This window comes from Mercurialis annua, linkage group LG3 (assembly GCF_937616625.2).
Source record: "Mercurialis annua linkage group LG3, ddMerAnnu1.2, whole genome shotgun sequence".
NCBI lineage: Eukaryota > Viridiplantae > Streptophyta > Magnoliopsida > Malpighiales > Euphorbiaceae > Mercurialis > Mercurialis annua.
Genome location: NC_065572.1, coordinates 70,970,331 through 70,985,479, shown reverse-complemented (window position 1 = coordinate 70,985,479; position 15,149 = coordinate 70,970,331). Strand labels below are relative to the sequence as shown.

Sequence of the window (15,149 nt, the reverse complement as noted above, 5' to 3'; positions counted from 1 at the left end):
CCAGATGGAAGACGTTACCGCCGTTTGACTGATAGTCAGACGAGTCGACGTGTCAACAGGGGTTACGACATGAGGACACGCTTACGGAGTCCTGATAGATCAGACTTTACTGAGTAGTTTTGTTATTTTTGTACAATTTTAAATTTTTGCATTATTAATTTATTTACGGTTACTTTTAATTGTGTTGTATGGTTTTTATATATTTATGTATAATTTCTTTTTAATTTATTTTTATCGCTTAAATATTACTCGGAAAGACGCTCAATTCCTTTTAAATATCGAAATATCGAAATTGTAGATAATTTTTATTTATAATATTTCAATTTTTAGTTGTGAATTTTTTTTAAAAAATTAAAAATATAATAATTTGTTTTTTTTTTAAATTCTGCTGCCAATGATTGGGGAGAGAATCTCCCCAATCATTGGCTGCTTAAGCAGCCCGCAATTAGCCATTGCGGGCTGCTTAAGCACTTAATCCAGCTGTTAATCAGCTGGATTAAGTGGCCCGCAAACAGCCATTGCGGGCCAGATTGCTGCCCGCAATGGCTGTTTGCGGGCAGCGTGGGCCCCAGGCACAAAAATGTAATTTTTGTGGCCTGGGGCACAAAACGGGAAATATTAATTGGGTAGGGGCACTTTTTTGTCAAAAACCCCAAATATAGAAATGAGAAAGAAAAAGATCGAGTCGTATATTTCAAAACTGAAACTTGACACCGTAAGTTTGGGATTAATTTGGGTCAAGCCGGTATATTGTCTAATTTTCTCAATTCAAAAAGGGGGGAAAATTTATAAAAATTCGTGCTTTTAAAAAAAATTATTTAATAACTAATAAATTTACAAAAATATAAAATAGATTTCACTTTTTACGTACTATATCAAAAATATATCAGAGACATATTGATAGTGAATCAAAAATGTATTTTTTTATAGCAAAAATATATATATAAAGTTTATTAATTTGACTAACTGCGTATTTATGTAAATTAAGTGATTTTTTAGAGTAGTTTTATAGTTATCCCCAAAAGAATCACAAATATGAATCCAATTTAGTAGTTATATTATTAATACTTCTCATTCTATTTAATCAATGTTTTTTATTTTGGTGTCTCGTTGTATTTAACAATTTCTATTTATAGAATATTTTTTACAGAGTGCATAGAATATGCGGGGGAGATATTCTATAACTTATTCGAAACAATACGCTATTTATCTCTCCCATATATTCTATACACTATGTAAAGTACATTCTTATTTATGTGTCACGTATAAAACAGATGAGAAGTATGTGGAAATACCTCTCTCATTGGTCTAATCAGCCCCAACTACCGATCAGTAACAATAGCTGTCGGCTGCACATCATCGCCAATTAAGTACCTCAACCTCTCCAACACCTAACTATAGCTTCCCTCAGTCTCATCCTTCACAATTTCATATGCTATGAGGAAGATTTTTTTGACCCAAACTTGCTCAAAAATGGGATCGGTGTGAGAAACTCTTCCGCCGGTTATGGAGCTAGCGGGTTCAGAATGATCTCCCTCTCACTGTTAATAAAGTGGTTAACCATTTTGAAAAAAATCATATCAGTGTTTTAAAAATTGTAAGTAGCTGAACCGGTAAAGCCATCAGTTTTTGGTTCAACCGGTTGAACCAATTCAATAAAATTTTGAAGAAAGAAAATTAGCGATGGATTTTAGGTTTTTGGCGACGAATTTCCTATCGTTAATTCTCTTCATCCGGTTTGACAGCGATCCAACCAGTTCAATGGTCGCTCGTCCAGTTCAATTCGGTCCAAACAGGTTCAACCAGATTTCCATTTTTTTTGAACCGGATCACTGACCTGATCCCGGTTCGACCGGTCCTGTCCGGTTTTTAAAATAATGCTTTGAACCATTCATTTTTTATCGAAAGATTATGATATTAAGGTGTTGAAATGGAATTACAACTTAACGTCGGAGTACATCCTAGATCAAAATTATAAATATGACAAATAGAATGAAACTTGGTAACCGATTTACATAAAAAAATAGAAATTTAAAGATACAAATTAAAGGTGACAATAACAAATTAAATTCAAGTGTTGGGAATTCTATAACACCAATCGCACCATTAGAACTTTTATTTACAACTTGTTTCGCTGTTAGTATACTCTGAATGATGAGACTAAAATTTTGAATTTTTAAGAACTTGAAGCTGGGTTATTTGAATAAGCACTGAAAAGTTTTTAAAAATTCAAAGATCTACGCAAGTAAAGTTTAAATCTAACAAAAACATTGGAAAACACATACAAAAGCTCCAAAAACAAATCAACTTATTGAAAAACAACAACAACGCAAACGTAGAAATAAACTAGATAAGAGACAATGATTTCCAGTTAAAAGTCTAAGATTACGCTCAAAATAAAAAAATGAAATTTCCACGTACGCATAAACTTATTTAATCCAATTTATTTTGAATAATATATCTAAAAAATTTTCAGTTTAAATTGTTTATCAAATATAAAATACAACTTATAATTTGAAATGCTAAAAATTAATAAAATGATATATCGATTCGGGACGGAATGGGTATAATAAAATATTTTCTAAAATTTAAAATTTAAAAATATTTACAGTCATATTAAACTATATTTAAATGGAATGTAAACAAAATCAAGGACTGAGATTCCAATGAATTTGAGGGAGTAATATTCACGATTTACACAATGAACGGTATAAATCGTAAACATGACCTCATCAAGTTCAAATAAACTTAAGAGAATTTCAATCCCAAAATCAATCTTTTGTACATGATACATATATATATTTATATTAAAATTAAAAATATTTGATATTCTAATGCGTCTAAAATCAGGTCTAATTAAGGATGTGGAATTGGAAAATACTAGTATAATAACTAAAAATTCTGAAGTTTTGATAAGAGAATGTTTGTTATGGATTTGGAGACAAATATTTTAAAAATCATTTTGTTGATTTTTTCTGGACAATTTTTTTTTTTTAAAAAAAAGGTACAATAAACTATTATTGATAGTAGCAGTTTTAAAAAACAGTGAATACCTCGATCGCCTATCTATGTGCCTGGCAGCTGCTGGCTGTGCAAAAATGAAACAGGCCAAGTCAAGGTTGGTTTCTTCCTTCACCAAATCCGCCCGCGTTTGCCTAGTCAACTCGCTTGTTTTTACTATGTTTTTTTTTATATTACATTTTACACCTTTTGTGGATCTTCACCAACCTGCACCCATGGTAAAAGTGAAAATTGTTCACAAAAAATAGGATCCTAGGTGAATGCAAAATTGAACATTATTTGGTAAAATACACCCCATCTTTATTGACATTTTTTTTATCTTTTTAAGTGATGTTATCCAATTTATCAAAAACTAATGTTATCCAATATAGACTGCAACTTCAATTTTGTTTAATTAAGACCAAACTGTTTCCATACTTTCGAAACAATATTTTTATGTCAGCATCAACCTTATCCTATCAGATAATTACAATTTATGTTTGATATTATAAAATTAAAATCTTGTTTTAAAATTATAAAAAATGTAAGATTTTACAACTTGTTATATAATTAATCAAAAATTAATACCGTAATTAGAGTTGGACATGGACCGCTCAATCAGTTAATCATTGTTTTAAGAACTTTAAATTTTAAACCTAAACTTAAATCATTAGTTCTAAATTAAAATATTTAAAATTAAATTTAAATTTTAGACCAATTAACTATATTTTTAATTCAGTTGTCTGTTTTTAGTTTGATTATTCTATTTGATCGACATTCCCAGTTGCATATCCAATTTTTTTAATAAAATGAGTAAAATTATACTTAAAATTTATAAGGTAGATAAAATTAAAAAATATAAATTTAAAATGAAAATACTAAAAAAAATAAGGTGTAAAAACTGTGCAATTTATTTCTATATCAATAGTAATATTTTAGGAACCAATGAGCTATAACTCAAATGATATAAGCGCTAAACAGCAAACTGATAGGTCGTGGATTCGATTCCTCCCACAAGCGCTCCCCCTCCCTAAATTATAAAAAAAATATTTTAGGAAAATTAAAATTAATTGTGTCCATCATGCGCTCTCCGTCACGAGAGATTCTTAGGTAGACTCAGTCTACCACGTCATCCGTGCACTAACCTATCACATTATGACACGTCATTATTTTAATGACATTATGTTTATTACTTATTTACACTTTTGAATAGGAATATTATAATAATATCATTATTTTAATGACGTGTTATAATATGATAGGTTTAGTCCACAGATGACATAATAGACTGAGTCTATCTAAAAAAATTTCCTCAGCCACCCCCTACTCATAATAATGAACCGCACTTGTAATTAATTAATCACGTGAATAGCTACATGTGTGCATACTTCTAAAAAAAAGATTAACGACTCAAGTTGACAATAATTTAAAAACAATCCTCCACAAACCATTAACCATAATTGTCTTCTCTTGAATTTTTTTAAATTTAAGCAATGATGGTAGTTAGAAATTGATCAAGATTTTCTCAACATTTCCTACCACAAAAGTATACATGATGATGATAATGACGATGAAAATGTGTGGTTTCTAAGCTGGACAGCTTAATATTGAAAGTTGATCAGGCAAAATTGCAACTTAGTTAGTACACAATGTTTGACTCGACCACACGGTTATGATATCGTGGTACCATCTATTTAGTTTTTAGATCTGTATTTCTATTTAGTTTTTTGGGCCACGTCGTTTTCATGAACTAGACTACAGCTAGTTGATATTTTTATTGGATTTCATTAAATATAATGTAATGTTTCAAAATAAATCATGCATATTTTTGTCATTGTTATATGTCTAAACTTATGTAAATCCCACTTGTACTTTTTATAAAATATGTTAGGTTATTTTTATTTAAATGTTGCATCGTATTTTGGTTTTATATCGTGTTTGTTTTTATCAAGCTTCTATATGTTATTTTGTTGCATTATATTTTAAAGCAGTATATTTACATTTTCTTAGCATATCACAAGCATAGCATGTTTCATAATTTATGTGTTATGATTAGAATAATATTTATGTTTCATGAATTTGATTTAATTTGATTGTGATATCCTAACAAATTAAGTTATTTTTTATTTATATGCTGCATCATATTTTGTTTTTATGTTGTGTTTGTTTTTATCAAACTTACTATTATGTGTTATCTTGTTGCATTATGCTTTAAAGCAAGAATTTCATTACATTTTCTTTACACTGCACAAGCATGTTATATAACTAAAACATTTTGATCACTAGAATAATACTATTCATGTTTTCATGAATTGGATTTGAATTTGATTTTGTACCCTAAAAATTCAATATAATTTAAGTTTTAAATAAAATAACACGTTTGATATAAATTTTATCAAACTAGAAAAGATTTAGAAAATGTCCTTTTATATGTTTTCTACTGACCAATTTTTCTTTTTAACATTAACAATATTATTGTCGTTATTCAAAATATTTATATTCAAATTTTAAAATATTCTAATAATTTAGTTAGAATTTTAAATAGAAATATCATAAAATAATAAATATTTTATAATATTTATTTCAAGTTAAACCAAATTGGAATGCTGTGAATTTTCAATGACTTTTTTAATGATTTACGAAATTCAATTATATCCCATACATGAATATATAGCAATAGAAATAGTAAATAGAAGTAAGGATTAAACCAGTTTAAGGTCCTTAACTTTGCATTTTTCTGTTTATCTGATTCATGAATTTTCATTTGATCTTATTTAGTCTTTAACTTTTCGTTTTTTTTATCTATTTCCTAAATTTTGATTTTTCGCTTCCTCAAATCCTCAAACGGATGTCCGTCTATTCCTTTATACTACGCTCTGGAAATTAATGAAAAAACAATAAAATTATTTCCACGTATGAAAAAGTAATAAAACCATTCCGTCAGACCACAAAATAGACTAGCATCCGTTTGAGTACTTGAGAAATCGAAAAATCAAAATTCATGGACCATATAAAATCAAAGTTTAAAGTTTAGGAACTAGATAAGACTAAATAAAAATTTAGAGACCATATAAACAAAAATACGTACAGCTAAGAGACCTTAAAAATGGACTAATCCTAGAATTAATCTCGAATTCATGAATTTTACTTGTACTTTCTCCAAAATAATAAAATAAAAATGAAGGTTCATTACTCATGCAATAAGTAAATTAACTTCTAATTACCACTATGAGAATTTTTTTGTAATATATTTCAAGCAAACACAAAAAAAAATGGAAAAGTTAAATTTCGGTGAAGACAATGTGTAGGAGATTGGACTGTTGTTTGGATATAAGAAGGAAATTGTGCACATGTCTGAAAAATACGAAGCTTCTTATAATCTTTCCTATCAGGACAAGAATGAATTATTAATCATTTTGGTTAAACAGTTTCAATTAATTATCATGTAATTGCAAAAGTCGTTGTTCATTTCTACCGAACTTTTGAAAAATTAATTAGTATAACCTGCAATATGATGATTAAATCTGATGTTTAATGACATAAGCATCACCTGTTCATACCTTAAGAACATTCTATAAATATATTACAGAACCACACAATATTGTAAAAGACAAGAAATAAAGTTAATGAAACCAAGAAAATATTAGTTGTTCATCATTTTATTTTTTTTCCCATTCTTTGTTAGTTTTCTGTCTGAAAATATAAAGAATCTTATCCTCTGGCAGTTGAAATCAAGATTTCAAGCTTTTTTATTTTTTATTTCAAGATTTGAATCCAAACCCAGATGCAAGAAATGGGTAAAATAGATGAAAATAATCATCACCAGCCTTATTATTCTGATCCAGAACTGAAGACAGGTGACCAAAGAAATTCTTACAGTGGTTCTTTAAGCGGACCATTGAACAAAAGAACAACAAAAAAGAGTGCAAGATTCAACATTCCTGAAGCTACTTCATCTCAGGATGAACAATATCTGGAAGTAACTCTCGATGTTCGTGACGATTCTGTTGCAGTTCACAGTGTAAAAGCTGCAAATGGAACTGAAGAAGATCCGGAGCTTACGTTACTTGCTAAAGGATTGGAGAAGAGATCAACCTCGAATGTTGTCAGGAATGCTTCTGCTAAATTCCGACAGGTTTCTCATGAAATCAAGAAGTTAGCTTCGTTTTCGAAACGAACATCTCCTGCTCGTCTAGACAGGACCAAATCTGCAGCTACTTATGCTTTGAAAGGACTTAAGTTCATCAGCAAGACCGATGGAGGTGGAGGTACTGGTTGGGCAGCTGTTGAGAAGCGTTTCGACGATATTACTGCTTCTACCGACGGATTGCTTCTTCGGTCAAGATTCTGCGAATGCATAGGTAAGTTTTCATCAATTTCCTTCTAAAAATTGAGTTGAGTTAATGATTTTTTTGGTTAGGACTAATTGGTGTTATCTGTTTGATTAAATGCAGGAATGAAGGAATCAAAAGAGTTTGCAGGAGAACTGTTTAATGCACTTGCGAGGAAGAGGCATATAGAAGGTGATTCTATCAGTAAAGATGTTCTTAAGGAGTTTTGGGAACAGATTGCTGACCAGAGTTTTGATTCCAGGCTTCAAACTTTCTTTGACATGTACTATTTCTTGTCTTAAATTCATTACCCTTCTTTAATTTTCATTATTTATTACTTGAGATTAAAGTTGTTTATGAAAAATTAATTGCAGGGTTGATAAAGATGCAGATGGAAGAATCACAGAAGAGGAAGTAAAAGAGGTATAAATATAGTCCATTTTTTTTGCATATTATATCAAAATTTTGACAAATTAATGTTAATTATGAGTTATAACCGTTTGATATTTGCAGATTATTACACTCAGCGCGTCTGCGAATAAATTGTCAAATATTCAAAAACAAGCAGAAGAATATGCAGCCTTGATCATGGAAGAGCTGGATCCAGAAAATCATGGATATATCATGGTAAAATTAAACAAACAAAAACTAATTTTTACATTCTTTTTAAGCAAAAATGTTGTGAACTGGACATTAATAATGTGTGAAAAATTGACCAAAAACAGATAGAGAATCTGGAAACACTTCTATTACAAGGACCAACTCAGTCAGTAAGAGTAGGAGAGAGCAAAAATCTGAGCCAAATGCTTAGCCAGAAGCTTAAGCCAACTTTAGATGACAGCCCAGTAAGAAGATGGGTGAGAACCAGCAAGTACTTCGTTTTAGATAACTGGAAGAGAGTCTGGGTCATAGCTCTATGGCTCGGAGTTATGTCCGGTCTATTTACTTACAAATATATTCAATATCGAGAACGAGCTGCATACAAAGTGATGGGGGCTTGCGTCTGCATTGCGAAAGGAGGCGCTGAGATTCTTAAGTTCAATATGGCTTTAATCTTATTACCAGTCTGCAGAAATACACTTACTTGGCTTAGAAATAACACCAAGTTAGGCATGGTAGTTCCTTTCGACGACAACCTTAATTTCCACAAGGTAACTGCACGAAAACTTATCAAGTCCTACGTAAACGCTTTTGAAATTTCGAAACTGACATTTTGTGTTCTGTTTTTTTAGGTGATTGCAGTGGGAATTACGGTTGGAGTTGGTTTGCATGCGATTTCTCATTTGGCTTGTGATTTTCCTCGGCTACTGCGAGCAAGTGACGAGCAATGGGAGCTCATGGAGCCATTTTTCGGGGATCAACCGTCGAGTTACTGGCATTTTGTGAAATCAGTAGAAGGAATAACAGGGATTGTAATGGTGGTGTTAATGGCAATAGCGTTTACATTAGCTGCCCCTTGGTTCCGACGAAACAAGCTTAATTTGCCTAGTTTTCTCAAGAAACTCACCGGTTTTAACGCCTTTTGGTACTCTCATCATCTGTTCATCATTGTCTATACACTGCTCATTGTTCATGGTCAATACTTGTACCTTACTCATGAATGGTACAAGAAAACGGTACGCATTATCACACGAATTAAGTTTAAGAATTCAATCTGTTTATTTAGATATATAATTGCATTTATAATATTTCTCTGTTTCGAATTTTGACAGACATGGATGTATTTGGCTGTTCCCCTTATTCTTTACGGGGCCGAAAGACTGACTAGGGCACTAAGGTCCAGCATCAAGCCTGTTACCATTAAAAAGGTTGGCAAAACATTTGTTTCTGTTTCCGTAAATGCTTCTGAAACTAAAAAAAAATCGTTTCGCCTATTTTTTATTTTAGCGTTTCTCGTTTTAATGTTTCCGTTTCGCCTAATATTGTTGTGTATGATATTGAAGGTGGCTATATATCCTGGAAATGTATTAGCACTTCACATGTCAAAGCCTCAAGGATTCAGATACAAGAGTGGACAATACATGTTTGTCAATTGTGCTGCTGTGTCTCCATTTGAATGGTAAAATAATTAATTATTCTGTAATTACTTTTTGATTAGTAAAATTATTACTGGATTTTGATTGATTAAGTTAAATTTATGTGAACAGGCATCCATTTTCTATAACATCAGCTCCTGGAGATGACCATTTAAGTGTCCACATTAGAACATTGGGTGATTGGACAAGGCAACTTAAAACAGTTTTTTCACAGGCATGTATTTTTATTTCAAAATGGTCCTTTTTTGTTTTTTTTTTTAACTTTTAGTAAATAATTTTTTGATGGTTTTTTAATGTAAATTTGACAGGTGTGTCAGCCACCAGATCATGGTAAAAGTGGACTGCTCAGAGCTGATGGCTTTCAAGGAAATAACCGCCCAGAGTAAGTTCTTTGAATAACTTATGTTGTTTCTTCATTCTTTCTTGCTTAAAAAACCAAGTATAGTCTAAAATAGTAGCTGCATGTGGTTCGATTCGAGAGTTCCGGTTCAATTTTATTATTTTTATTAGAATAAAATATAAAGAAACTTAAAGAAAACCAACATGTATTATTTAATGTAAGAGAAGTTTTTAAGTAGACTCAGTCCACCACGTCATCCGTACACTAAGTCAATCATGTCATAACACCTCATTAAAATGAGGGTATTCTTGTAATATTATTATTCAAAAGTGTATGCAAATAATAAACAAAATTACAAAAATATTCTTATTTTAATGAGGTGTTGTAATATAATTGACTTAGTCTACGAATAACGTGTTAGAATGAGTATACATAAAAATTTCTCTTAATGCATGTCAGGATTGTATTTAATAAACGTGAGCAGCATTACACCAAGTCAACTTATAATTTAGGCGCAAATCATGGGTAGTTGGGTACAACAATCTTATTGCTGACTCTGTTATGAACAAGTGATAATGCACAAGCATGTAGGGGTGAATGAGCAATTGGTAATGCACAAGCATGTAGGGGTGAAAATTCGGTTCAAACCAAATTGAGATAACTTTATAAAAAAAAAATTACAAATCAAATCGAACTATTTGGTTTGATTGAAATTTTATGATTGTATGCGGGCTTTCAACAAAAAATAGAATGAAAATCAAATTAAATTGAATTTTTTTTTATAATTTTAAACTAACTGAACTGAATTTATTGGTTTTATTTGATTTATCGGTTTTGATTTGATTTTATACACCCCTATCCACTTTTTTTTTTTTGGAAAGCACCCCTATCCACAACTTACAATAATTTAGTAACTTTTGTTATCACTTCCCCTATTTTCTTTTGCTTTTTTGGTTTAAAGTTGAAATAAAGAATCATGTCCACTTCAAATCTAGACTCCACCTTTGATTTTTTTTTCTTGGTCTTGTTATTTAGAAAGATATAATCTTGACTACATCATCATTTACCAATGACTATTATACCATAAGACAAAACACCCTTAGAACAACATGTTCTATTTTTTATGTCATATTTAACACAAAAAATAAAATAAAATATTAAATGTAATACATATTATTGAATTTTACTGTATTGTAAAAAGCTAAATTTATAATATAACTATTTATCATTATTAATGACAAATTATAAATAATTTAGATATATTATAATTTAGCAATATGCTAATTTTTTTAATAAATTTAGCATAAAATTTAGTATATGCTAAATTTAGCATGTGAAATAGAAGTGCAATAAAAATATATTTTTTATGCTAAATGTTAAATTATAGCATTATGAGGTAAATTTGGTATTAAAGTGGAGATTCTCTAAGATTAGCATGCATTTTTGAAAGCCAAGTATACTTTTGTTAAATTTATTAATATCCATCAAAAAAATTAATTAATATTATTAATATATGAGTGTCTTGTTAGTGCATTTAATTAGTCAAATAATCCACATAACACCAACTATACCTTACATTATTATCTTATATCTTAGAGGCTCTATGGATCGTGCTAGTTATACAATAAATAATAATTTATTTTCTAATCTTATTATAATTAAAGTAATTTTCATATAAATAGATAGATGGGATCTTGTGGAGATCCAAACAAGATCTTTCAATACTGAATTTACCTGATTAATCAAAACATCAAAACATATTAAATTTGTTCTTATATATTGTACGCTCCACCATGGATAGAGACACATAACAACCCCATAGATATGCACATGGCTTTATGAAATTAATAGTACTTTTGTTTTGTTTGTACTATAGTAATACTAATGACTTTATTAAACTAATTAATTATGGGTATAATCAACAGTTTTCCAAGAGTATTAATCGACGGTCCATATGGAGCCCCAGCGCAAGACTACAAAAAATACGAGGTGGTTCTTCTAGTAGGTTTAGGAATCGGAGCAACACCAATGATAAGCATACTTAAAGACATAGTAAACAACATTAAAGCAAAAGAAGAAGAAGAAAAAGAAGAGTTTAACTCATTAGAAAATGGAACATTACCAAAAACCCCAAGCCCTAATTCACAAAAAAGAAAAGAAAATTTTAAGACAAGAAGGGCTTATTTCTATTGGGTGACAAGAGAACAAGGCTCATTTGATTGGTTCAAAGGGATCATGAATGAAGTGGCTGAACTAGACCAGAATCATGTAATAGAATTACATAACTATTGCACAAGTGTTTATGAAGAAGGTGATGCCAGGTCAGCCCTAATTGCTATGCTTCAGTCTATAAACCATGCAAAGAATGGAGTTGATGTTGTTTCTGGGACACGTGTCAAGTCTCATTTTGCTAAGCCTAATTGGAGAAATGTTTTCAAGAGGACTGCTCTTAATCATCCTAATTCTAGAGTTGGTAAGTTCACTTTTTTATTTTACATTATTACTATAAGTTTTGGTCTTATCTTTTTTTGCTTTTATGATGATTCAGATAGTACATTACATTATTGCAAAGGACTTAAGTGGCAATATGCCCCCTGAACTTGCAAGCAATGGGCAATCAACACATATATTAACTTTGTGGGCAAATCAGTACACGAACTTGATGATTATGGGCAATTCGCCCCATTTTGGCAATTTGCCCCCTCAATTTATAAGTTAATTGTCTCTTAAATTGGCAATTTGCTCCCTTAACTTGTAAGTTAATTTGCCAAAATGGGCTGATTGCCCATAATCAACAAGTTCGTGTACTGATTTGCCAACAAAGTTAATTTGCGTGTTAATTGCCCATTGCTTACAAGTTGAAGGGGCAAATTGCTACTTAAGTCAAAGTCTATTTCTTGTCATTTTCACTTTTTTTTGGCTGCATTATTGTTTTTCTTTCTGTCAATTAATGAAAAAGAGGTGAATATAGATTAGAAAGTAGTAGATCTAGTGGTAGTGCTTTTCCAAGTGATGAGGATTGATAATGTTTACTAAAGTAGTGATTATCCAAAAACTTATCACCTTTTTCTAAACCATATCTTTCAAACGTGCGATTTATTTAACCTCGAGATACAAATATTTTTCAGGTGTGTTTTATTGTGGTGCGCCGGGATTGACAAAGGACCTAAGACATCTTGCTCAGGATTTCTCACACAAGACAAACACTAAATTTGATTTTCATAAAGAGAACTTCTAAATTTTCAGTGCAACAGAGTGAAAGATCCTACTGTCCACCATATTACAGTCCTTTCGTTGACATTTTTGTTAGCCTCATTTAAATACTGCATTGTGGTTTTTAGGAGTTTTGTCAATAGGAAATCTATGAATTATCAGCGAGCAGAAGATAGTGCGGTGGTTGATTGAAGAGGCAGCCCACCACCATAAGTTTGGTTTAAAACATTAGTTAGTGCTCATCTATTTTTATGTCAATCACTAATGTCTATATTCAAATACAATAGGAATTGTAAAGCATTCTTTTTTTATCTACTTTCCAAATTTTCATATAAAATTTAATAGAGAATTTCTGTTAGTTTTCTGATTAATTGAATTGGATTAAGTATCTATATTTGTTTAGTCATTTTCTAATCTAAGATGCGTATTATTTATTACAATCTTTATGATAAAGTTTTACCACTTGTTCGAAGTGATGTTGATGTATGCCCCAATTTCAAAGTTAGTTGTCATTTTGGAGTACAATTTCTTGTATGTTCCAATCGGCTAATAATCACCCATGGACCCTCAATTTTAGAGGGACGAGCGCTAAACCCTCTGATGTTTAAAAACGGGCGCTAAACCTCCTAATCTTTGTGTCGGCGCTCACGAAACCCCCTAAGCTCCAAATATGACGAAAATACCCCTGGCGCCGTTTTTTCAGTCAATTCTCAGTCTTAAAAAAAACTGACACTGCCATATCATCTGACACGTCAGAAATATACCTTAAAAATTTTAAACACCCAAAATACCCTTACTTTAATTTAGAAAAAGACAAAAAAAAAAACAAACCAACCCAATCTAATCTAACCATTTGATTAACCACAACAACCAACCCAACTAGCACTCCCACCCAACCACCGCCGCCACCCTACCACTGCCGGAAAATTTTTCCGGTCATCTTCTCCGAGCGGAAGATGACCGGAAAAATTTTCCGGTCATCCCTAGGCAAGGATCTGTTCTTGGAACAGATCCTTGCTGCTGTTCTTGGAACAGATCCTTGCCTGGATCTGTTCCCCCGGATGACCGGAAAATTTTTTCCGGTCATCTTTCACTTGGAGAAGATGACCGGAAAATTTTCCGGCGGTGATGTGGCGGAGGTGGTTGGGTTGGGGTGGTTTGGGTTAGAACAGGTGGTTGAATTTTGGGTTGAATTTTTTTTTAATCAGATATTATATTTAGGGGTGTTTTGGGTATTTTTATTTTTTTTGTCTTTGGATGACGTGTCAACTGACACATGGTGTCAGTCAATTTTTTTTTTGTTTTAAAGACAGCCGCCAAATAAAAGACGGCACAAAGGGTATTTTCGTCCAAAAGGGCCATGGTGAGCGCCGACACAAAACTTAGGGGGTTTAGCGCCCGTTTTTAAACATCAGGGGGTTTAGCGCCCGTACCCCTAAAGTTGAGGGGCCATGGGTGATTATTAGCCGTTCCAATCGCTTGTCAATTGTATGAGTTAATCACTGCTCCATTCCTGCTCTATTTGTGCTAACTCTTCACCTTCATAAATACTTTGAAGGTTTGGTCTATTCTAGAGCAAATTGCTACGAATCCCCTCACATTTGACATAATTCACACTTTAATCCCTCCTGTTTTAAAACTAAATTATGTAGCCTCTCACTTTTGCTTCCATCAACATTTTAGTCCCTCTATCCATTTTTAGTGTTAGTCAACGAAGTCAATGGACTTATGGGTAAATTAATTATCAAACCTGAGGGACTAAATCGTTGACAATAACAAAAGTGAGGGGTGAAATCATTGAGAAAAACAAAAGTGGGGGACCATATAGTTTCGTTGACTTCGTTGACTAACATCCAAAATGGATGGAAGGACTAAATCGTTGACAAAATCAAAATTGAGGGGCTATATAGTTCAATTTTTAAATAAGAGGGACTAAACTGTTAATTATATCAAAAGCGAGGGGTGTTATAGTAATTTACTCTTTATTCTATTATCCATGTGGTCCATAGCAGGCTTTAATACCCAAGCATCAAAAATTAATAAAATTAGAATAGAATTAAAATCTTAGTTAGTGAAAAATGAATCTAAAACTCTCTCTGGTCTAAGAATGTACAGGAGTTTAGTGAAAACAAAGAAATAATTTCTTTGATAATGTTCTATTAATTCATCAAATGTTTTGCTCAGTCCCTAGAGCTTACAATATATATAAAGAAATTATAGATTTTTCAA

At 31.4% G+C, this 15,149-nt stretch overlaps 1 protein-coding gene across 1 annotated transcript; it reads left to right on the top strand.

Moving 5' to 3' along the window:
* The first annotated feature begins 6,548 nt into the window (after positions 1-6,548).
* Positions 6,549-13,291, top strand: LOC126675505 (respiratory burst oxidase homolog protein C-like). Its single transcript, XM_050370152.2, has 12 exons — positions 6,549-7,361; positions 7,455-7,614; positions 7,706-7,754; positions 7,845-7,958; positions 8,057-8,482; positions 8,564-8,947; positions 9,044-9,139; positions 9,275-9,390; positions 9,479-9,581; positions 9,676-9,749; positions 11,633-12,180; positions 12,836-13,291. The coding sequence occupies exons 1-12, from the start codon at positions 6,785-6,787 to the stop codon at positions 12,943-12,945; spliced, it is 2,757 nt and encodes a 918-aa protein (XP_050226109.1). The 5' UTR covers positions 6,549-6,784; the 3' UTR covers positions 12,946-13,291.
* The last annotated feature ends 1,858 nt before the right edge of the window (positions 13,292-15,149 follow it).